The sequence below is a fragment of the Sus scrofa genome, chromosome 9, assembly GCF_054392235.1.
Source record: "Sus scrofa isolate SSC_HxYL_T2T_F1_AM1 chromosome 9, Sscrofa_HxYL_maternal_Yorkshire_Landrace_v2.0, whole genome shotgun sequence".
Lineage (NCBI taxonomy): Eukaryota > Metazoa > Chordata > Mammalia > Artiodactyla > Suidae > Sus > Sus scrofa.
In genome coordinates, this window is record NC_139391.1 from 109,766,457 (window position 1) to 109,789,600 (window position 23,144).

A 23,144-nucleotide genomic window follows, 5' to 3' on the forward strand; every position below is an offset into this window, starting at 1 on the left:
GATTATCTTTTAGAAAGCTTCCCCTGGATAAAGATCATCTTTTTGTCAATGATTGCTGTTTCAGTGATTTAAAAATGCATACGATGCAGTGTATGAACAAATACAAATAAATATCAAACGCCCTTTGAAAAATGACATCAGGAGTTTCCATTGTGGCTCAGCAGGTTAAGGACTTGACGTAGTCTCCATGAGATGCAGGTTCCATCTCTGGCCTCACTCTTTAGGTTAAGGATCCAGCATTGCTGCAAGCTGTGGCAGAGGTCACAGATGCATCTTGGATCTGGTGTTGCCATGCCTGTGGCATGGGCCTCAGCTGCAGCTCCAATTCAGTCCTTAGCCCAGGAACTTCCATATTCCATTCGTGCAGCCATAAAAAGAAAAAATAATAAAAAAGAAAGAAAAGTGACATCAAAATTATGTAAGGAAAGTTTCATTTGTGGTCTGAACACAGCATTGTGGTTTATGTTTTGATACATAATTATTTATTGTAATATTATACTAATGTAGTTTCTTAATGATAATTGTTATACTTGTGTATTAACTCAGTATTTATGTGAGTATATAAACTGGCTAAACAGGATACGTAGCAACTGTTTACACAGAAACTTAATAATGCATATTATCTCTTTAACTGAAGTTAAGACATTTTTAAAAATTTATTTTATTTATTTTATTTTGCTTTTTACGACTGCACCCACGGCATATGGACGTTCCCAGGCTAGGGGTCGAATCAGAGCCATTGGCTGCTGGCCTACACCACAACTACAGCAATGTGGGATCCAAGCTGCGTCTGTGACCTACACCATAGCTTGTGGCACTGCTGGATCCTTAACCCCACTGAGCGAGGCCAGGGATCAGTCCTGTGTCTTCATGCATCCTAGCCAGATTCATTTCCACTGAGCTACTACGGGGACTCCTAAAATTTTTTTTAAAGCTTTACGATAATGGCCCAAGAGATTTTGAGAAAACTCCTATGACCTTAATGTAGTGATTTTTGTTACTGTGAGTTCTTGCCATGCTCTTGTCCATATGTAAATATGAAATATGGTAGGTTTGTTAAGATTTGGTTTATCATCTATTGATCGGACATTTAAGTGATTTCTACTCATATCTAGTTTATGAGTAGTAGTAAAAGACCGTCATTATTTAGTGGGAATTACTTTCTTACCAAAAATGGGATTACTGGATCTAAAAGATGTTTTACTTTTGGTATTTGTCACAAAGTTGTTTTCAGATTTACTGTGTGCTTTAAGGATGTTTTAGCACTATAAGATTTTTTAGGAGACATGTCTGGTGTCCTGTTACTTTTTTTTTTTTTTAATTAAATACTATCTTACGGTTTAGAAAAGTCCTTAAAATGTATCAACCAATTTTTTTAAACAATTGTTACCTTCTTTTTAAAATTATTTTTAGTAAGTAGCATCATTAGAAATGATGAGGATCTTGATAAAGTATTTCTGCTTTTTTGCATTGCCAGCTTGCTAGTACTTAATAGCTTTCATTTGAATCATGAGGTTATATAAAGGATCTATGGCTTGTTTACATGCTGGAACTTAACCTGCCTTTGCACTGAATTTTTTTTTTTTTTTAAATTTCTCAACCATTATCTACTCTAAAATATAAATTGTTTGCCATGAAAGTGAATCTTTTCTGGCCATAATTCCTATATGTTGCTTTAATATTAATACTGTAGATCGCAAATTGCTAAAACTGCACTTACTACCTTTTTTTTTTTTAAAAGAATTTTAAAAGAATTAATATTGTAATCAAAGGTAGTCTGGCAGCATCTATTTTACCCTTTTGTTCAGCAATTCTGCTTCAAGGAATCCATGTAGTAGAAATACTACCATGGATGCAGAAAATAATGTATAGAAGTGTGTACAACTGCAACGATACCTTTAACACTGAAAAAAAAAAAGAAAAAATTTAAATATCCAACAATAGGGAATTTGTTAAATAAGCTACGGTACATTATATAATGAAATAAGCAGTTATTACCGAAAATAAGCTACATATTGTACTGACACTGAAGGATGGGAAAAAGTAAATTGTGAATATGTAGTGTATATTCTCACTTAAAAAACAAGAGTTAAGAGTTACTGTTGTGGCACGATGGGATTGGCTGCATCTTGGGAGTACTGAGATGTATGTTCAATCCCCGGTCTGTACAGTGGGTTAAGGATCCAGGGTTGTCACACCTGCAGCTCATATTGCAACTGCAGCTTGAATCTATCTGATCCCTGGCCCAGAAACTCTGTATGCCATGGGGTGGCCAAAAAAGAAAAACAAGCAAATAAAACAACTTAGATATTTTTATGGATAGAAAAATTTAAAGGTGGATACATAGCATCTTAACATGGTTTGGATGAAGACAGGTCTTTCACATTCTTAGGTACTTCTGTTTTGAATTTTGTATAATGAGCATGTATTAATTTTGGAATTAAGAAACATTCCTTTTTTAAAAAAAGAATAAGCAATTTTTAACATAACATCATTGACATTACATTAGTAATGGTTTTCAGAATATTCAGAACGTATCGGAGACTTGCATTATCCTTCAGAATCACTTGACCTCAGTTATGTCTCCTCCCTGTACTGATTCTAGCCTCTGGATCCCAAGCACCAGTCACTTAGAGCTAAATTGAGACTTTGTGAAGGGAATGGGTGAAGGGGCGAACAGTATATCAAGAAGTAGTTGACAATAGAAATTTGACTAATTAGAATGTAATTACATTAAGAAGCATTTAAACCATGAAGAGTGCAAATAATACTAAATTCTAATGGAGGGTTTTAAATAAGAGGAAGTACAAGGGTTATTATGAGAAAGTCATCTTAAATGGTGGCTTTGATAAGAATAAAGGTACAGAAACAAGTTGTGTTGTTGTGTATGCAAGGGAGAAATTAATTTTAGTGTGAATTGCCCTCAGAAGTAGATTTACTACCACACCGATCAGTAAGAATTACCAGCCTAGGGCTCAGGAGGATTGATATTAAATGAGGAAATTGGGAAAGTGAAGGGTGTAAAATGCTAGGCCAGGGAACTTGTAAGTCACCCACAGTGGGTGAGTTGTTACTCCCTGTTTTTTCATTGGTTGGTTAGGTCATCATTATCATTTAGCCATTATCAGGCCAGAACTGCTGATTTACTCTATGGGCTATTTGTGCTTTTTCATGAGCAAACTATGGATTATTATGAGATTTTCTCTTCCTTAACATTTCTGCTATTTCCAAGGCTTTGTTATGTCTTGACACACTAACACATGCATAAAGCTTTGAACAGTGAAATAAATACTTCACATTCAAATTGTGATACATATAGATTAAACCTTCTTTAAATTATTTCTCCCTACTTTACCCCCTCTGCATAGTGTCCTTTATGACACTGAGTATATTAAATAATGCTTAACCTCTAATAATATTTTTAATGACAAGGAAACTATATTTGAACTTAAACTTGGGACATTTATTGTACTTTAAGCAAAAGTGTTTTTTTTTTTTTTTTGGAATGCTTATGACATGGGCTCTAGATAGGATATATCACATCCACAAGATATCTGTGTTTTAGACATTTTAAAGACATTTTTTTTGAATAGCCAATAATTATAAAATTATAATTTTAAATTGATAAAAGTAAATGGAATTTTCTTTGATGCAACTTTTTTCCCTCCAGACCAGAATCCGTAGAAGCTAGCCCTGTGGTAGTTGAGAAATCCAACAGTTATCCCCACCAGTTATATACCAGCAGCTCGCATCATTCACACAGTTACATTGGTTTGCCTTATGCGGTAAGTGTCAAATGTTTCTCTTGAAGGGTATTCTTTTATTTCTATGTATAGATCTGTATCTCTCTGTTTTTTTATATCTAGAGGTTGAAAGTTGATGTGTTTGGTATTGTGCCTAAAACTGAATATTAAAAAAGCAGAATCGTTTCATACTAGCTAAATAATTAGGTATGTAATTTGTAGTTAAATTTTTTTTCATTGATCTAATTTTTATTCAAGGGATTTAAAATTCTGTAAGAGGAATTTCCTAGAAATTTTTATATTATTATTATCATTTAGCTTTTTATGATATTAATAGTTCAGTGTTACAATTCTTTACCTTCTCTATAAAAAGATGGTAGGTAGAATTACACTATTTATTGTTGATTCTAAGTTATATGGTAATTTGTATAATTACCACTTATTTAGCACTTATACATCAGGCTCTGTACTAAACATTTTTTGATTTTTTTTTTTTTTTTTTGGCCACACCTTCAGCATAGGAAGTTCCTAGGCGAGGGTTTAAACCTGTAATGTAGCAGTAACACAGGCCACTGCAGTGACAGTGCCAGATCCTTAACCCACTCTGCCATAAGGGAACTCCCCAAGTATTATCTCATTTAATCTTCAAAGCAACCTCATAAGATAGGTATAATTTTCATCCCCATTTCAGAGCTGAGAAAGTGGAAAGCTTATCTAAGCTGATTTATTCAGTGTTGAATAGCTAGTAAGTGGCAGAGCACAAATTGAAACAGCAGCAGAACTGGACACATTGGTGATTTATTAAGGCACAATAAATGAGAGGTTTTTGCCACTTAGTCTAGAGTAAAATTACCAAAATTATGGAGTTCCTCTGTGATGCAGCAGGTTAAGGATCCAATGTTGTCACTGTAGTGGCTTGGGTCGCTGCCATGGCGTGGGTTCGACCCCTGGTCTGGGAACTTCCACATGCCACAGATGCAGCAAACAAAACAAAACAAAACAAAAAAACCCAGAATTTTGAAACTTCTGTTGTATACTTCATGGTGATAATGTCTTTGGTAACTGTTTTTGTTATTCTTTAGCCTCCACTTCCCTGAGATTTTTTAATTGGCATAGTTTTCTGAATTCATAAGTATAGTAAGAGTTAATAAAGGGAAATCATTATACTGTTCTAAGGACTATATGAAATTGAAGGTTATGAATAACAATTAGTATATCCAGTTTGTTCCTCTATTTTCTTTTAGTTGCACACATCAAGATAATTGCAACTCACACACATTTAGTGAGTTTTTTTTAAACCACTGTTCTTAAATCCACATCATAAAGGTGACCAAGGTTGTAGATAGACATTTTCATTCACTATTATGATTTAATATCTGGTTTCACCAAGTCATTATTTTAAAGGTATTAAGGAAGAAATGGGCCAATTTCATATCTCTTGAATATTAAAGTTAAGGATTAAATTTTATTTAAGTTGTTTATTTCATATTGCCATTGAACTTATATTGTGCTGTATTTGTGTTTAATTATCAGGACCATAATTATGGTGCTCGTCCTCCTCCAACACCTCCGGCTTCCCCTCCTCCATCAGTTCTTATTAGCAAAAATGAAGTAGGCATATTTACCACTCCTAATTTTGATGAAACTTCCAGTGCAACTACAATCAGCACATCTGAGGATGGAAGTTATGGTACTGATGTAACCAGGTGCATATGTGGTTTTACACATGATGATGGATACATGATCTGTTGTGACAAATGCAGGTAAAATATTTCACACCAGTTTTTTTTCTTGATGGCTGATAACCTTCATGATTGTTAATGTTGGAAAAATAAAGTCACTTTGAAGGAATTGATGTATATATACATTTTTTTTAAGTGATGCTTCTGCTACTCTCAGTGCAGTTTGTTTTGCTCCTAGAAAAAGCCCCAAGGAGAAAAGCTATCTTAGAGTTTTTTGTTTTTGTTGTAGAAATCGTCATTGTTAATTGAATAACAGACAGTCATTTCTGAACTTTACTCATACACGATCAGATCTCTCTTTTCACTCATCAGTAGTAATACAACTACATAGACAGTATAGAAATGAGAGGAGAATTGAGTCCTGTGTATTTCTTTTGGAATTATTTGTGCTGTATAATCAACTGTGATTTTCCATTTTGGGGGAATTAGACATTTGACTGATGTTTGTTTGACCTGACTCTCTCACCTCCTTTTGACTTGAACCTTGCAGCACACTGGAGTCTCCTTGAACCAGAACCACAGTCTCCCCTCCCCCAACCCTGGTTCAACCACCAAGAAAGGCCTCCTCCCCTAGAGAAGGTGTGATTGGGACAGAAAGTGGGGTTTTGTTTTCATTTTTTTGTTTTTGTTTTTTTCTGGTGGGAGGGAGCTGGGGAGGATGGAGAGGGAACAGTAGGATTTCAACCTCAAAGTTACTGAGTCCATCCCCTGAATAGGGTAGGAAGCAGAGGGTATTTAAGCAGTGGACTGTAGAGGGTAATTAAGTTTGATAATTTACAGGATATCCTGAGTCTGGTCCTGAAGGTGTAGTTTCATTATTTGTTTTGTATGACCTATACCCATATTTGAATGAGAGTGTAAAAATGCATTGCAACAAAATAAATTACTTTGCATTATTTATAATCTTGTTCCCATCTATTAGGTTAGGTGATTGAGAGTGGTTCGTTATTGATATAAACATGCAGTTAAGGTTATAGGTTATATTTTAGAAAGTTGATTTACCTGTACCAAAAGGGGAAAGTTAGTCTTAAGTGGAAAGTTCAATTTGATATTTTTATGGAAAGTTGTAATATTAATACTTTGAGTTAATTTTAGTAGTAAAAATATATTGTGATACTTTTTCAAATTTAAAGACAAGTTCTCATTACTTGTGGTACATACTGTTACCATGAGCAGTCACCTCAGTGAGTTTATTCAGGAGGTAAATTTAAAAAAATATAACTTCACTGATAACTTACTTTCCTCATTTTTTAATTAGCTACTTATTAGCAAATCTCAATTCATATAACCCATCATATAAAATAGCTTTTTCTGTAGCAGATTTTGTCTAATGTAATAAGTTACATACCATTTGACAATGTTTTTATTTTAATGCCTAATCTAAACTTTTTCTTTTGATTAATGATAGTAATCTCTATATAATATAGAATTATCTATATTAGAAAATAGTGAAATAGTCCTTAGGATTTACACCTGCCTACAAATTTTTGAAAGACCAGATCACATATTTTGGGTTATTCAAGGTATTTGCTTTTTAGCAACTGCTCTCTTTGCTATGATTTTATTTTTTGTTAGTCTGTTTCTCTACTGCTTAACCTATCCTGTACTGCAAGGCTTAGTCTTTTTTCCTCTATTCTTGTTACATTCTCATGTACCTCCTGCCCATTACTCATCTCTTTCAAGTTTGACTTTAGAGCTCTGATTATCCATTTTCTAGTTTTATTTCTTCTGTTGTCTGCATGACATCATTACTTACCCCTCAAATTTAACCTAATTTGTTATTCTAACTCTCCTTGTCAGGTGCTCTCCTTTTCTTCTATACTTTTTCCCTTACCTCTTTGATACATATTCCATGACATTCCACATTCTACCAGTTCTTGTTCCAACATCCTCAGTTAAGAAGTAAAGAGCAGAGTTCCTATTGTGGCCCAGCAAGTTAAGAACCTGACTAGTATCCATAAGGATGTAGGTTCAGTCCCTGGCCTCGCTCAGTGGGTTAACTATCCAGCATTGCCACAGGCTTTGGCATAGGTCATAGACGTGGCTCAGATCTGGCACTGTGTGGCTGTGGTATAGGCCATCAGCTGCAGCTTCATTTTGACCCCCTAGCCTGGGAACCTTCCATATGCCTCAGGTGCAGCCCTAAAAAGACAAAAAAAAAGTAAAGAGCAATATCATAGCGGTTAGCTTAGTAGCTGTGTATCAAAAGTAGCTCATTATTATGTAAAGATAATTAAGACCTTTTTATGGAAACAAGGATATATCAACCTTAGACTGGTAAAATTCTTGGCTATAAAATATAATGGTAACACTGAGAAGTTTGCTTCAAGCTGGTCCATGTATTACATTAAAAATAGAGGACAGAATAGGTTTAGTCTCTATCTTCATGAATTCTTGGATTCTTTACCTTCATCTTCTCTGCCATCATTCTAGTTGTTCTTTTTCAACTTAGTTTTGGAATGTTGGAAAAGCCTCTTAGTTGATTTTTCTGCTTCTAGTTTCTAAGCTTCTTTGAATCAACATGGTAATTCCACCAAAGCAACCCCTGGTTGTTACCTGTTGCCATTTAGTGGAAAACTACACACATTCTGACATCCAAGATCCACATAATCTAACTACACTTTACTAATTCATTTTTATCCCCCTCTGTTTCTCAAATTGAACATTCTGCAGATACATTAACTGCCTTCTGGCTGTTGCTCCCTGTGTCTGTTGAGAAAATGTTGCTATAATAATATCTTTTCTTCCTAATTTCCCAAATTAGGTTCTCTTCAAGTCCAGTCTCCAGGGTGCTTTTCCCATTAATTCCAAGTAGTGTGGACACCTCCACTTTGTGATTTATAATAATATTTGTATACTGTTTACATTTCAAATTTGTATTCACTTTAGAAATTTATATCATACATATAATATACTATATTTGTCCTTTTATTTTTGTATCTCAAAGTTTTACTTCCCTAAGGATATATTTCTATGAATTTCTTCGCAGCATGTTTTACAGTGCTAAATTCAAAGTAGGCACTTATTAAGTGGTAGTTAAATGGAATAGAAAATATTAATTTAAGGATGATCTTAATATTTTATATGTTCTGCTTTTTTTTCTTTCCTTTTTTAAGTGTTTGGCAACATATCGACTGCATGGGGATTGACAGGCAGCATATTCCTGATACATATTTATGTGAACGTTGTCAGCCTAGGTAAGTTGTGCATACTGATAAAATTGCCAGTAGTTTTACTAAGGTAATCTTTGGTTAATAGAACTTTATCTGTGAATTCTGAACTAAACAATTAATGGATTACTGTATTTAATTAAATCTCATACATGTTTTATTTGTATGATTGGTTCGTTTGCGTTCTGATATCTCTAAAATCAGGAAAAATCTTTCCATTGCTAATGTGTCATGGTTTATTTTCTAGGATTTTTACTATATTAATGATGCATGAAATAATAGTGCATCTTCTAATTGATGACATCTCCCCCCCCCCACTAGAATGCACTATGTTAAAGAATTACTAGGACATTCCCTTAGTTACAGAATTTCATAGGGCTTATACTATCATTCTGCCTATTGCCAGTAATGTGTTTTCTTCCCATTTCTTTTATGTTTTTTAAATCTCTTTTTATGAACTTTGCAAAACTATATACAAGTAATAGTAACTATGTAAAAATAATGAACCCATGTGTTTCTACTACCCTGCTTCAACAGGTGTATTTTTCTCCTTCACATATCATTTTAATGCAAATCCCAAACATATTATTTCATTCACATATATTCTTATGTATTTTAGTATATATCTATAAAAGAATTCTTTTAAAAAAAAACTCTGACCACAAAACGATTATTGTACATGCAGCAAAATCTGTATCATCCATCCACTGTTAAAGTATTGATTGGTTGATATCCATCTCTTTTAAGTTTGTAGTAATCTAAATCTATACCCTTTACTCCACCAACCCCAGACTTTTCATAGTGTGTTTCTTTAAGGGACTGAATTATTTATCCTGATGAGTTTTCCAAGTTCATTACCATGATTTAACAGACTTCTCTGTATCTATATTTTTATAAATAGATGTGTGATCACATTTAAGTTCAATTTTTTTTTTTTTTTTTTGGTCTTTTTGCTATTTCTTGGGCCACTCCCGCGGCATATGGAGGTTCCCAGGCTAGGGGTCCAATCGGAGCTGTAGCCACCGGCCTACGCCAGAGCCACAGCAACGTGGGATCCGAGCCGCATCTGCAACCTACACCACAGCTCACGGCAACACCAGGGATCGTTAACCCACTGAGCAAGGGCAGGGAGCGAACCCGCAACCTCATGGTTCCTAGTCGGATTCGTTAACCACTGCGCCACGACGGGAACTCCTCAAATTTTTTTTGTTAATACTGTTTCATAGTCTTCGTTCTATCAGGTAACACATAATACCTGGATAGGACCCATTGATAGTCATTCTTTAGATTCATTAATTAGGGGTTACAAATTAGTGACATATTAATTCCATTGCTTATCACTTACTAGCTGTACTTATTTCCATAGAAAACTTTCCTTTATTAACTCTTCAGTTCTCTTAAGTTATTTTAGTGAGGAAAGGCAGGATAAATGCTCATTGATTTGTAGCCTTTATTTATCAGTTTTTAGAATTTTAAGTATCTTTATGAACTCAGGAATTTAAACATATTGGATATCAGTTTATTGCAGTTATTATCCTTATGTTCAATTTTTGTCCCGTTTTTATTTTTTTATTTATTTATTTTTGTCTTTTTAGGGCCACACCTGCAGCATATGGAGGTTACCAGGCTAGGGGTCAAATCAGAGCTGTAGCTGCTGGCCTATGCTGCAGCCATAGCAGCAGCAGATCCAAGCCGCATCTTCCACCTACACCCCAGCTCACGGCAACGCCAGATCCTTAACTCACTGAGTGAGGCCAGGGATTGAACCCTTATCCTCATGGATACTAGTCAGATTTGTTTCCACTGTGCCACAATGGGAACTTCTAATTTATTGTGTTTAAAGTCTCTTGAAAGAATTTTACTGTGGGGTTATATACCAAGTGGGTACACACTTTTGGTTTAGGTTATTAAGCCTAACCTAAGATAGGTTAGGTAGTTTGAAGTAATATAGATTCACTTGGAGTTGTGAAGTAATACAGAGATCCTGGTGGTAACATCTTACAAAACTGTTAATACAGTTATCACAGTCAGAATATTGCTTTTTTTTTTTTTTTTTTTTTTCTTCACTGCCCCTGCATTATATGCAAATTCCCAGGCCAGGGATCAAACCTGCACTGCATTTGTGATCTGCACCACAGCTGCAAAATTATTAAAATGGAGTATAGATTAATGTTTGCCAAAAGTCAGGAATGGGAGGGGTAGAAAATGGGAGGTAGTTATGGCTAGAAAAGGCAACATGATGGATCCTTGTGATTGAAATCTTTTGTATCTTGACTATATACCATGAGCAGTGCCCGAAAGTTCCCTTGTGTTGCAGTGGATTAAGGACCCTACATTGTCTCTGTGAGAATGTGGGTTCGATCCCTGGCCTTGTTCAGTGGGTTAAGGATCCAGTGTGGCTGTGGCTGTGGCATAGGCCTCAGCTGCAACTTTGATTCAACCCCTAGCCCAGGAACTTTATATGTTGCAGGTGTGGCTGTTAATAAACAAAAAAATAACTATTTTTTTAAACTGATTATTCCTTTCATTGTTTGTTTTCTTACTAGAAACAAATATGCACATATATGTTTGTATTCTTCTTAGATAAGCCATAGTATATGACATAGAGTTTTTTGCCATGTTTTTTTCATCTTAAAATATATACTGAAGATCACTTCATAGAAGTATACAGAGATTGACTCATTCCTTTCTATAGCTTCAAGGTGTTCCGTCTTTTTTATGTATTATGGTTTAATCAACCCACTGAGTGGACATTTGCAGTTGCAAATAAAACTGGAACTGTTCAGGAGTTCCCTTGTGGTGTGCATTGGGTTAAGGATCCAGCATTGTCACTGCTGTGGCTTGGGTTCCATCCCTGGCCCAGGAACTTCCACATGCTGCAGGTGTAGACAAAAAACCAACCAAACAAAAAAGAACTAGAGCTGTTTAGCAGAAGGGTAAATGTGTATGTAAAATTTTGTTGGATATTGCCAAACTCCCCTTCAGTAGGAGCTGTACAATTTTGAATTCCCACCAGTAATGGATAAGCATGCTTGTTTTCCCTAGCCCCACAATTCAGTGTTGGACAGACTCAGGTTTTTGTTGGTTCTAGGTGAGAAATGGTAGTCTCGGTGTTAAAGTTTGCATTTCTTTATTATGAGTGAGGTGTTCCTATGTGATTTTTGTTTCTCTTTATAATAGTTTATATAGCCTTTTGCCAGATATTTTCCAAGGGGTAGATATCTGTGGACAAATTCAGTAAGAATTGGTTAAAAACTGACCGTTAGGGAGGCAGTTGAGTGTTAGCTGCTTATTATTCTCTGATAACTAGAATTATCAGTGATGCTAAGATCATTTTATTTCCTATTAGATATTAAGGCAAGTATGTTACTGGGTAGTAGCTATTTCAGTCTAAAACCCTTACTCTCTCATCTAAGAACAATATCTAGTTATTTGACCTTTATGCTAATAAGTTTAGACAGTGGAAACATTGTGAAGGGGTGGGACAAATATAATAATTACTATGGATGATGTAGTTCATGAGTGGAGGCTGGAGGAGGTTAATGAAATATTTTACATAATTGTTAAATATTGACTTATTTTTATTTACTTTTTTGTCTTTTTAGGACCACACCCTCAGCATATGGAGGTTCCCAGGCTAGGGGTCGAATCAGAGCTGTAGCTGCCGACCTGTGCCATAGCCACAAGCAGCGTGGGATCCAAGCCATATCAGATCCACAGCCATGTCGGATCCACCTACACGACAGCTCACGGCAACACTCGGTCCTTAACCCACTGAGCAAAGCCAGGGGTCAAACTTTATGGATGCTAGTCAGATTCGTTTCTGTGGAGCCACGACAGGAACTCCAGTTGTTAAATATTTAGTGTTGGGGAGTTCCCGTCGTGGTGCAGTGGTTAACGAATCCGACTAGGAACCATGAGGTTTCGGGTTCGGTCTCTGCCCTTGCTCAGTGGGTTAACGATCCGGCGTTGCCGTGAGCTGTGGTGTAGGTTGCAGACGCGGCTCGGATCCCGCGTTGCTGTGGCTCTGGCGTAGGCCAGTGGCTACAGCTCCGATTGGACCCCTAGCCTGGGAACCTCCATATGCCGCAGGAGCGGCCCAAGAAATAGCAACAACAACAACAACAACAAAAAAAGACAAAAGACAAAAAAAATATTTAGTGTTTATTTAAAAAATGGAAATAATTTAGACAAACAGTAATGCTGAAAATGGATTCTAATTCAGTGTTGTACATTGCTTTTAGAAATTTAATGTGTGAAATGAACTTAACCGCAAAATGAAACAGACTCACAGACAAAGAGAACAGACTTGTGGTTGCCAAGAGGGAGAGGGGAGAGAGAGAGGGATAGACTGGAAGTTTGGCGTTAGTAGATGCAAACCTTTGCATTTAGAATGGATAAGCAATGAGGTCTTACTATATATATATGTGTGTGTGTGTGTGCGTGTGTGTGTATATATATGTATACAGCACAGTGAACTGCATCTAATCTCCTGTGATAGAACATGATGGAAAAGAATATAAAAAATAATGTATTATATATATATGTATAACTGAGTTACTTTTCTGCATAACCGAAATTGGCACAGCGTTGTAAATTAACTATAATTTTTAAAATTTCACTTGTTATTTTAATTACATTAACATTTCCCCCATATTTTTTGCTTTAAATATCCAGCTTGAAAAAAAAAAGTATTCATTTCTTAAGTAAAAAATTGTTTTCTTGGGGTGTTCCTGTTGTGGCTCAAGGGAAATGAATCTGACTAGGAGCCATGAGGTTGTGGGTTCAATCCCTGGCCTCGCTTAGTGGGTTAAGGTTCTGGCATTGCCGTGAGCTGTGGTGTAGGTTGCAGACACGGCTCGGATCTGGTGTTGATGTGGCTGTGGCGTAGGCCAGCAGCTGCCGCTCCGATTCAAGCCCTAGCTTGGGAAACTCCATGTGCCGTGGGTGCTGCCCTAAAAAGCAAAAAGAAAAAAGAAAAATTATTTTCTTGGTGTTCCCATCGTAGCTCAGCAGAAATGAATCTGACTGGCATCGCTGAGGATACACGTTCAATCCCTGGCCTCACTCAGTGGGTTAAGGATCCAGCGTTGCCGTCAGCTATGGTGTAGGTCGCAGACGCTGCTCGGATTCTGCCTTGCTAAGGCTGTGTTGTAGGCTAGCAGCTGCAGCTCCAATTTGACCCCTAGCCTGGGAGCCTCCATATGCCGCAGGTGCAGCCCTAAAAAACCAAAAAAAAATTGTTTTCTTTACAAAGTCACTTAACTGGCATTGACTGCTCTGTACGCTAGATTAAATCTTAACTGTAAGTAAAGGAATAGTACATATATTTTATACTGTTCATTTTTCAGGAAGAACATTAGAGAAATTATAAATTTATCACATTTAAAACAGACCTGCTTCATATATAAATTTATAAAGTTTGAAAAGTAATCATGTTAATATTTTACTGTAGGAGTTTGGATAAAGAGAGGGCGGTGCTACTCCAACGCCGGAAAAGGGAAAATATGTCAGGTGGGTGAAAAGAATCTGTACTAAATTAATTTTAGTATGATTGAGAGAATAAGTGGCCTGCATATTTTTAGTCAGATGTAACTCCTTACAGACGAACATTGATTGTAATATATAATTTACAATCTCAGGTATAGATTTTAAATACACTTTTACAGATTTTATAGAATGATAATTTGTTTTAGAAAATATGGAAACTAGAGGAAAATAAATAAAAAATTTAAAACATCAATATTTTCCTGTATGTTCCTAATGTACTGGCTTCAAGTAAAATATGTTTGCTCTTTAGAAAGATGGTGATCCATTAGTTGGTCATGCGGAATAGTATTTATTTCATTTTTAGGTACAGGATTTAAAGGTGTAACATAGGCTACTACTTTCACTTTGGCTTAAAACATATTGATACAAGTATAGGTGGTTTTGAATAATCATAGTTTAGTGAACTTTTACTGTCTTATAGACATCTGGTTGTTTCCAGTATATTTGTTTTGTCTTATTTTTGTTACTGCAAATAGTAACTTCAGTAAAACCTTCTTGGATAAGTTTTTTGTACCTTTTCTATTTTATCTTTGGATATATCCCTAGAAATGGGGTTGCTGGGTGAAGGGTCCGTGCATATAGAATTTTGCTATATACAGCTGAATTCCCCATCATAGGGAATTTTGAATTTCCACTGGCAATGTTTGCAAGTATTTGCTTACCACAGTTATACCACTTGTGTGTGTTGTCAGACTTTTGTATCTTTTTTAGTTTAATGTGTGAGAAATGATATTTGTAGTTTGCATTTAAATGTGTCTTACTATGAATGAGGTCAGTGAGGAAGTAAAAAAAAAAGTTTATTCTTCAGAAAGATGGGGGGAGTAAGTTTGTCATGTGGACTGCTGTTTTACTGTTTGAAATAAAAGTGTTACTTGTGCAATAATTTTTATTTTGCCTTGAAGATGGTGATACCAGTGCAACTGAGAGTGGTGATGAGGTTCCTGTGGAATTATATACTGCATTTCAGCATACCCCGACATCAATTACTTTAACTGCTTCAAGAGTTTCCAAGGTTAATGATAAACGAAGGAAAAAAAGTGGGGAGAAAGAACAAAACATTTCCAAATGTAAAAAAGTAAGTTTTTCTTATTTTGAAGATGAGTAGATAGGAAGTGGTAGGAGTTTTACAGGAAAGGCAGGAGAGTAATGGATAGTAGCTAGAAAAGGTAACAGGATCTAGCTTAATTAAACTCATTTTAGGGAGTGCCCCTTATGGCTCAGCAGGGTAAGGAATCTGACCAGTATCCATAAAGTTGTGGGTTTGATCCTTGGCCTCTCTCAGTGGGTTAAAAGATCCGGCGTTGCCATGAACTGTTGTGGAGGTCGCAGACGCGAGATTCAGATCTGGTGCTGATGTGGCTGCATCGTAGGCTGGCAGCTATAGCTCCAGTTTGATGCTTAGCCTGGGGACTTCCATATGCTACAAGTGCGGCCCTAAAAAGACCAAACAAAACAAAAGCAAAAACAAACAAAAAACAACCGCCTCATTTTACAATTGTAATGTGGGTTTTTTTGTTTGTTTGTTTGTTTTGCCTTTCTTAGGGCGGCATATGGAGGCTCCCAGGCTAGGGGTCAAATCAGAGCTACAGCTGCCGGCCAACACCCCAGCCACAGCAACGCAGGATCCAAGCCATGTCTTCAACCTACACCACATCCCACGGCAACACCAGATCCTTAACCCACTGACCGAGGCCAGGGATCGACCCTGCAACCTCATGGTTCCTAGGCAGATTCTTTTCCACTGCGCCACAATGGGAATTCCACAATTGTAGTGCGTTTTAAAGATTGTAATGGAATAGAGAAATATGATTGCAAACTGCTTTGAAAGTATCACTGATGAGACTAATGGTAGAAATGCAAAAGCTAAAATAAGACAAAGGTTGCTGTTTTAGAAAACAGAAATAACAGTTCTAAATTTTTAATAACTTATAAACAGAGGAGCTTATACTGATTGTGAATAGTTGCTTATAGCTGTTTGTCTTAATCATTTTAATAATACCTCACATTTGTTGAATTCCTTACTGTCTATACTTGTCTCACTTAAATTTTTGTAATAAAATATTACCAGGATATGATGTGGGAAACTATTTATAAGCCGTTTTTTCATAATTTGTTGTGATTGCTAATGAAGATTTTTGTCATAAAAGGAAAAAATACTTTCTACAATGACTGTATATCTATTAGACAGTAAAATTATACCTTGGTAAAAAACCAAGGTTTCCCCCCCTCCAAAAGAATTTTTTTTGTGTAATTCTGTATATTATTTGATTATTTAATAGGCAGCATATACTTTTTTTTTAATTTTTAAAATTTATTTATTATTTTGTCTTTTTAGGGCTGCACCTGTGGCATATGGAAGTCCAATCGAAGGTGTAGCTTAGGGGTCCAATTGATTAGAGAGCTCCAATTAAATATTTATTAAGTACAACTCCGTTTACTACAGTGATTATTATTTGAGTCCCAGTAAGTGCTCAAATACTACTTGCTAGTTGACTTATAGAATTAATGACAAACTTGTTTTCTCATCCCCCAAAAACATGACTTATGACATAAACAGAATAACTGTAATAATTTGAATACCCTTCCAACTTTTATCCGATATTTTTCCAAGATTATAATATCACAGAAAATTTGGAAATTTTCTTAGCATTGTGTCTTATACATATTTTCATGTTCTTACATAGTCTATTTATTTTTAGTAGTAGTGTAGAATTCTAGATGGCTTTACTTCAGCATTGTCCTAGTTCTGGCTGTATCGGTCATTACCAAACTTTGTGTTATTTATGTGACTTAAATAAAAAGCTTTAGTGAACTCATTATTAATTACATACAGTTTTTAAAAAACTAACTCAGAATTCCATGTTATTTCAGGCCTTTCGTGAAGGATCTAGGAAATCATCAAGAGTTAAGGTAAACACATTAAATTTAAGTCCTTTTTATCAGTTGTTAATTATTCAGGAGCTTACTGAGTTGTTATTTGTCAAAAATCTTTACCATATGCTCTCTTCATTGTGTGTCATTCCATTGCTTATTACCTTTACCAAAAATGGAATTATAGTGAATTCCATTTGTGTTAATATACCACTCTTGGAGTTTATTAACACTGTTAAAATATTAAACAAAAAGAGGTGTGTAAAGAATTACTAATATTAAAATTTTGGATAATCTGAATTTCAGTTATCATTGTATTCCATGTCTCTAGTACCACTTTGTGTATTAGTCTACTATACTAGACATATAAATGCAAAATCACATTTGCAATTTGAAATTTTACTTTTTTGCATAGTTGGAATTCTAGTGATTTAGTCAAGTCGGTAGTTACAAAATACTATACAAAATACTATACAAAATACTAGGTTCACCATGTAAGTACAAACTAGTCCCTTGTCCCTTGAATTAATTAGAATATATCCTCAATTTTGTAGATGCCATGGTTGCTGAAAGAAGCAAGGGCTTCCAGCTCTGCCTCCCCTTAAAAGATAGGTTTGTGTTGGATCACAGAGATCAGCTATATAGTGTTACTATAACTTTCTAGGTTATGTGTAAGGGATAATCAGTTTCTCAAATTTCTAGAATTAATATAGGATGTGCGGAGCATGATAGACTGTATCTTGTGGTCCCCATAGTATAAAGCATAATAATTATGAATTATTCCACATTCCTGGAAAATGGATCATTAAATAGCTGTCCAGTGATTATTCCTGCATAGTTTTGTAAGTCTTTCTTAAGCATGTTAATTACATGTCACTCAGCATACTGCAAGTCCAAAGTCTCATAAAATGTTCAATATATGTTAAAGTTGTAAATTTTATACTTACTGTGTTAAACTTGTGTTTATGGGATTTTCTCTCGACACCGGAGTAAAGAGGTCTGAAAAAGGTTTTTTATTAAGTTGTTGGAACTATTGATGCTCCAGTGGTTTTCCTTTCTTCCCATTTTATTTAATGCATCAGGCTTAATGAGGAAGGAGCATCTTTTGCTTAACTGAAATATTTGCCTTTTTTTTTTCATTTTAGGGCTGCACGTGCGGCATATGGAAGTTCCCAGGCTAGGGGTCAAATTAAAGCTGCAGCTGCCAGCCTCTGCCATAGCCACAGTAATGCCATATCCTTAACCCACTGATCGAGGAGACCAGGGATCAAACCCACATCCTCATGGATACTGGTCAGGTTCATTACCGCTGAGCCTCAGCAGGAGCTCCCTGAAATATTTACATTTATTATGTAAAGAAGTGACTAGGGAAATGAAACTTTAAAATTGCTTTGTGTGGAGTTCCCATTGTGGCACAGCAGCTTAAGAAGTCAGCTAGTATCCATGAAAATGAGAGTTTGATGGCTGGCGGCTATAGCTCCGGTTCAGCCCCTAGTAGCCTGGAAACTTCTATATGCCATGGGTGTGGCCCTAAAAAGACAAAAAATAAAAATAAATAAATAAAAGGCTAATTTTAAAAAGTGCTTTGTGCATCTTCCAAAATATTTAACTTGAAGGTGTCTCTCTAAGATCTTTAAAGAGTTCCCGTTGTGGCTCACCAGAAATGAATCTGACTAGCATCCATGAGGACACAGTTTCGATCCCTGCCTTACTCAGTAGGTTAAGAATCCGGCGCTGCCGTGAGCTATGATATAGGTCACAGATACGGCTTGGATCTGGTGTTGCTGTGGCTGTGGTGTAGGCCAGCGGCTACAGTTCTAATTCGACCCCTAGTCCTGGGAACCTCCATATGATCTGTGGGTGTGGCCCTAAAAAGACAAGAAAAAAAAACACAAAAAAACACAAAAAGATCTTTAGAAAGTAATTCTGTGGTATTAAAAAGGTTCAAGAGATATAGAAGAGCTAAATTAAAGATAGACCAAATTAGTAGAGGCTTTGTGGGTAGAGGGGACAAAAAAGAAAGAAAAATTAAAAACTGAGTAGCTATTTTTAATAAAGCTGAGGAAAACCTTAATATGTAGTGTCATATAAGAGAAAGACAAATACTGTATGTTATCATTTGTATGTGGAATCCAAAAAAACAAAACAAATGAATAAATATAACAAAACAAACTGACTCACAAATACAGAGAACAACCTAGTGATTACCAATGAGGGAGAAGAGGGAGGGAACAACCTAGTGATTACCAATGAGGGAGAAGAGGGAGGGCAGGATAGGGTTAAGGGAATAAGAGGTGCAAACTACTATGCATATAATAAATAAGCTACAGGGATAATAATAAACACAGGGAATATATCTAAAATTTTATAATAACTTTAAATGAAGTATAATCTGTAAAAATTTTGCATCACTGTGTTGTACATTATATAGCTATGTTATATTATGAAGTTAATGTAATAACCGTAAAAACATTTTTGTCTTGTATGTCATATTCACTGTAGAAAATTCTGAAAGGGAATAAAAATAAGGCCAAAAATATATAAGGTTTCATATTTGAATAAAATATTTTCCTTTTCAAGTGGTCATTATAATTTAGAATATGTAATCCATAAAATATCAGTTGGTAGATAAACCTACCCCATCCAATAGTTGAGCAGCTTACTACAGTTTGTTTCATTATAGAAAAGAATGATACTTTCTGTAATAAAGATTAGTTATTTATATGGAAGGTGGACTGATAGTAAATTTTAGTTAAGTGTTAATGTACATATGTACATATCCAACAGCATATATAGAATCTTTAGAAAATATGTATGTGATCTTAAAATTTCAGTTGTTAGGTTGTATACCTTATAGAAATAATCTGTTTTCTCATCAAGGTGTTCAGTACTGTAGAAAAAAGAACAGTATTTGCAAACAACCAAATTGAAACTTTGTGTTAAATCTGCTTCAAGTTTGAATTATGCTGTTGACAAGTACAGTATGTTTTTGTATCTGCATTAGTTGATTTTCTTCCTCACACTGCCGATAATTAATTGAGGGAATCTAGGCTTTAATAAATTTTTAAATGTGTGGTAATTATGCCTTTCTATAAATTGCATTCCAGTGAAAAAAACCTATTCATAAAACTTATTGAGAGGTTGTAAGTTTTCACTACTTTGCATTTAGCATTCTTATCTTACAGGTTTTAATTAGTGGTATAGGGGAGGAATAAGCACTGAAGCTTAAAGGTCCTTATTCACATTCTCTGAGACATTTTATTCTCATATTGAATTTATCATATGGACAATTGATTATAGATCTTGGAAATTACCTGAAATTAAGATATAAAAGTATATTGTTATTGTAAAACATGTTAAATTTATATTATTATATCAGAAGTATGTACTTAATATGCAGTATGTGTAGTTTACATAAGTGCAGATTTATTCTGGTTAAGTAGAACTGTGAGTATAAACTAGATAGTAGCAATCTCAGAAAAAAATTTTATATGCTATCTTTTCTTAACCATTAGCTGACATTGACTCCAAAGTTTTGGGTATTTGTAATTTTTTTGATAGTCTCCATTTGGCTATAATAGTGACATAGAAGCTTAAATTTTAGCTATTCAACTTAATTCCGCTTCCTTCAATTTACCAACTTATGTGTGTCTGGCATGCAGTATAAAAATGTAGTAAGCTACTATTTGGTCTTTTTTTTTTTTTTCATTAGAACCAGCTTAGAAAAGCTCTCATTCTTTCTTTCTTTTATATTGTTTTCTTTTATATAGATTGTCATATTGTGTGTGTATGTATAAATACTTGAAGTCCAGATATTAAAGCTTAGTTTTCTGTCATTTTAGGGCTCAGCTCCAGAGATTGATCCTTCATCTGATGGTTCAAATTTTGGATGGGAGACAAAAATCAAAGCATGGATGGATCGATATGAAGAGGCAAATAATAACCAGTATAGTGAGGGTGTTCAGAGGGAGGCACAAAGAATAGCTCTGAGATTAGGCAATGGAACGGACAAAAAAGAGATAAATAAATCAGATTTGAATACCAACAATTTGCTGTTCAAACCTCCTGTAGAGGTAAATACATCATTTGTCTGACAATGATAAAACAAACCCTTTTCTACTGTATATCTTAGACTGAAAGCAATCTGGTAATCTGAGCCTTTTCTTTGATTTTAGAGTCATATACAAAAGAATAAGAAAATTCTGAAATCTGCAAAAGATTTACCTCCCGATGCACTTATCATTGAATACAGAGGGAAGTTTATGCTAAGAGAACAGTTTGAAGCAAATGGATATTTCTTTAAGAGGTATATTCATTTATTTCCCCATGTTAATTTTCTGTAGTTAAGTATCGAATTTTTGGTTATTTTATCACAGTGCTGTGTTTATGTATATTTTGTTTTCTAATAATCATTTTAATACTTAAAACTGAGTGTGGTTGAATAGTGATTAAAGATAACTTTCAACTATAATAAAATATTACAGCATAAAAAATGCAGACATATTCCTTAGTCTTTTATCCATCCCTATCTTGCTGACACTCCTAAAATAATCTACTTCACTGATTAAACTGCAGCAACATAGGTGGATGTTAATGAAAAACTCTAATTACCTGAGATTATAAGGAACCCTTTCCATCTAGGACCTTTCCTAATTCCTTATAATTGCTAAGATGTTCGATTTGGTTTTGTATTAAATTGTCACCACTTTCAACTCCAACTTTCTTAATACTGATTGGGGGAGGGAGGTGGGAGTTGATGTGATCTTGTGATAACCATTGCTTCTCTGAGGTCTAGAAATCAGTTTGTATTTCTAGGGATATAACATTCTCAGCCTATATACTATAATTACTTAAAATATTTCTTATTGTTTATAATTTGAGTTTTTACTTAAGATATGGAAGATATACAAGCATCTCTACAGCCTATTCGATCTGAAATAGTGCTATAAATCAAAATCTTAACTGCACTAAAAGATAGGTACTTTAATAAAGGTATCCCATTATGAATCCTTATGCAGATGGAGTAGTCACTCCCTTTTTATCATTCTTTTTAAATTCCAATTCACACCTTCAATCAGTTACCTTTGATTTAAGGTAAGGTTGTAGGAGCAAGTAAAAATTTTATTAGCATGAATTCACCTAGTGGTTAAGAATGGGTTCTGGTATCAGACTGCCTATTATTCAAATCTTGGCCTCCCTACTTACTTTGAATTTTTTAGAAGTTTCTTAAATTCAAAATGTTAATAGTTCTAATGCAATTTCTTTTTTGTAGACCATACCCTTTTGTTTTATTCTATTCTAAATTTCATGGGCTGGAAATGTGTGTTGATGCAAGGACTTTCGGTAATGAAGCTCGGTTCATCAGGCGTTCTTGTACACCCAATGCAGAGGTGAGCTTCTAGAAATCCTTTGTGGAGGCAGGGGTAGGGAGTATGTGGAGTCTGAATGTTAATAAGCACAAGAATCTGGTGGGCTAAAACACTTCAGCTGTCAATGCATTTTATACTACTCAGCATCATTCCATTACAAAAATTTAGGCAACATCAGCTGTGAGGTCTTAAATTACTTTGCATTTGAAAAAATTATGATGTTCCTTGTAAGAGAAAATATTAGCCTTTTCTGTTTATTCTGAAAGCTCTGTTTATGAGTCAAATATATTCTTTGATTTGATCAAAATAGATAAAGCTGAAAGCTAAAGTAGATTTTATGTGTGCTACTATAAAATTTTTTAAGCTTGTGTTTTAGAAGTGGCATGTAAAGAAATGCCACAGCAATACCAGGTCCGAGCCGCATCTGCAACCTACACCACAGCTCACAGCAACGCACTGTGAGCAAGGTCAGGGATCAAATCTGCGTCCTCATGGATGCTAGTCAGATTCGTTAACTGCTGAGCCACAATGGGAACTCCTCATGTCTTCTTTTTGACTTAACTAGCTGTGTAATCTTGTCTTTCCTTTAGTTTTTTCCATAAAAAAGTACTATGTGGACTGAAGGAATTAATACATGTAGAGTACTATAACAGTGTATATCATAGAAAAGTATGGTGTTTACTATTACTGCATATCATC

The 23,144-nt window shown here is 35.1% G+C and overlaps 2 protein-coding genes across 17 annotated transcripts in view; one reads left to right on the forward strand and one right to left on the reverse strand.

The window, feature by feature from the left end:
* The window catches only part of ORC5 (origin recognition complex subunit 5), a 1,223,002-nt gene that overhangs the window by 961,162 nt on the left and 238,696 nt on the right, over positions 1-23,144 (reverse strand). The window lies entirely within an intron of this gene.
* The window catches only part of KMT2E (lysine methyltransferase 2E (inactive)), a 95,332-nt gene that overhangs the window by 44,605 nt on the left and 27,583 nt on the right, over positions 1-23,144 (forward strand). For 10 of the 16 annotated variants that reach the window (XR_014816038.1, XR_014816037.1, XR_014816039.1 and 7 more), the window contains 9 exons: positions 3,671-3,785; positions 5,277-5,506; positions 8,602-8,682; positions 14,111-14,169; positions 15,108-15,280; positions 17,077-17,115; positions 20,919-21,149; positions 21,252-21,382; positions 22,349-22,466. Coding sequence is in view for 13 of the 16 variants with exons in the window: in XM_021102569.2 (XP_020958228.2) it covers positions 3,671-3,785; positions 5,277-5,506; positions 8,602-8,682; positions 14,111-14,169; positions 15,108-15,280; positions 17,077-17,115; positions 20,919-21,149; positions 21,252-21,382; positions 22,349-22,466 (1,177 nt within the window). In the remaining 3 variants the exon portion in view is untranslated. Of the gene's footprint in view, positions 1-3,670; positions 3,786-5,276; positions 5,507-5,975; positions 8,683-14,110; positions 14,170-15,107; positions 15,281-17,076; positions 17,116-20,918; positions 21,150-21,251; positions 21,383-22,348; positions 22,467-23,144 lie in introns of all 16 variants that reach the window. The other 6 variants (XM_084977360.1, XM_021102576.2, XM_021102574.2 and 3 more) reach the window with 2 other exon arrangements.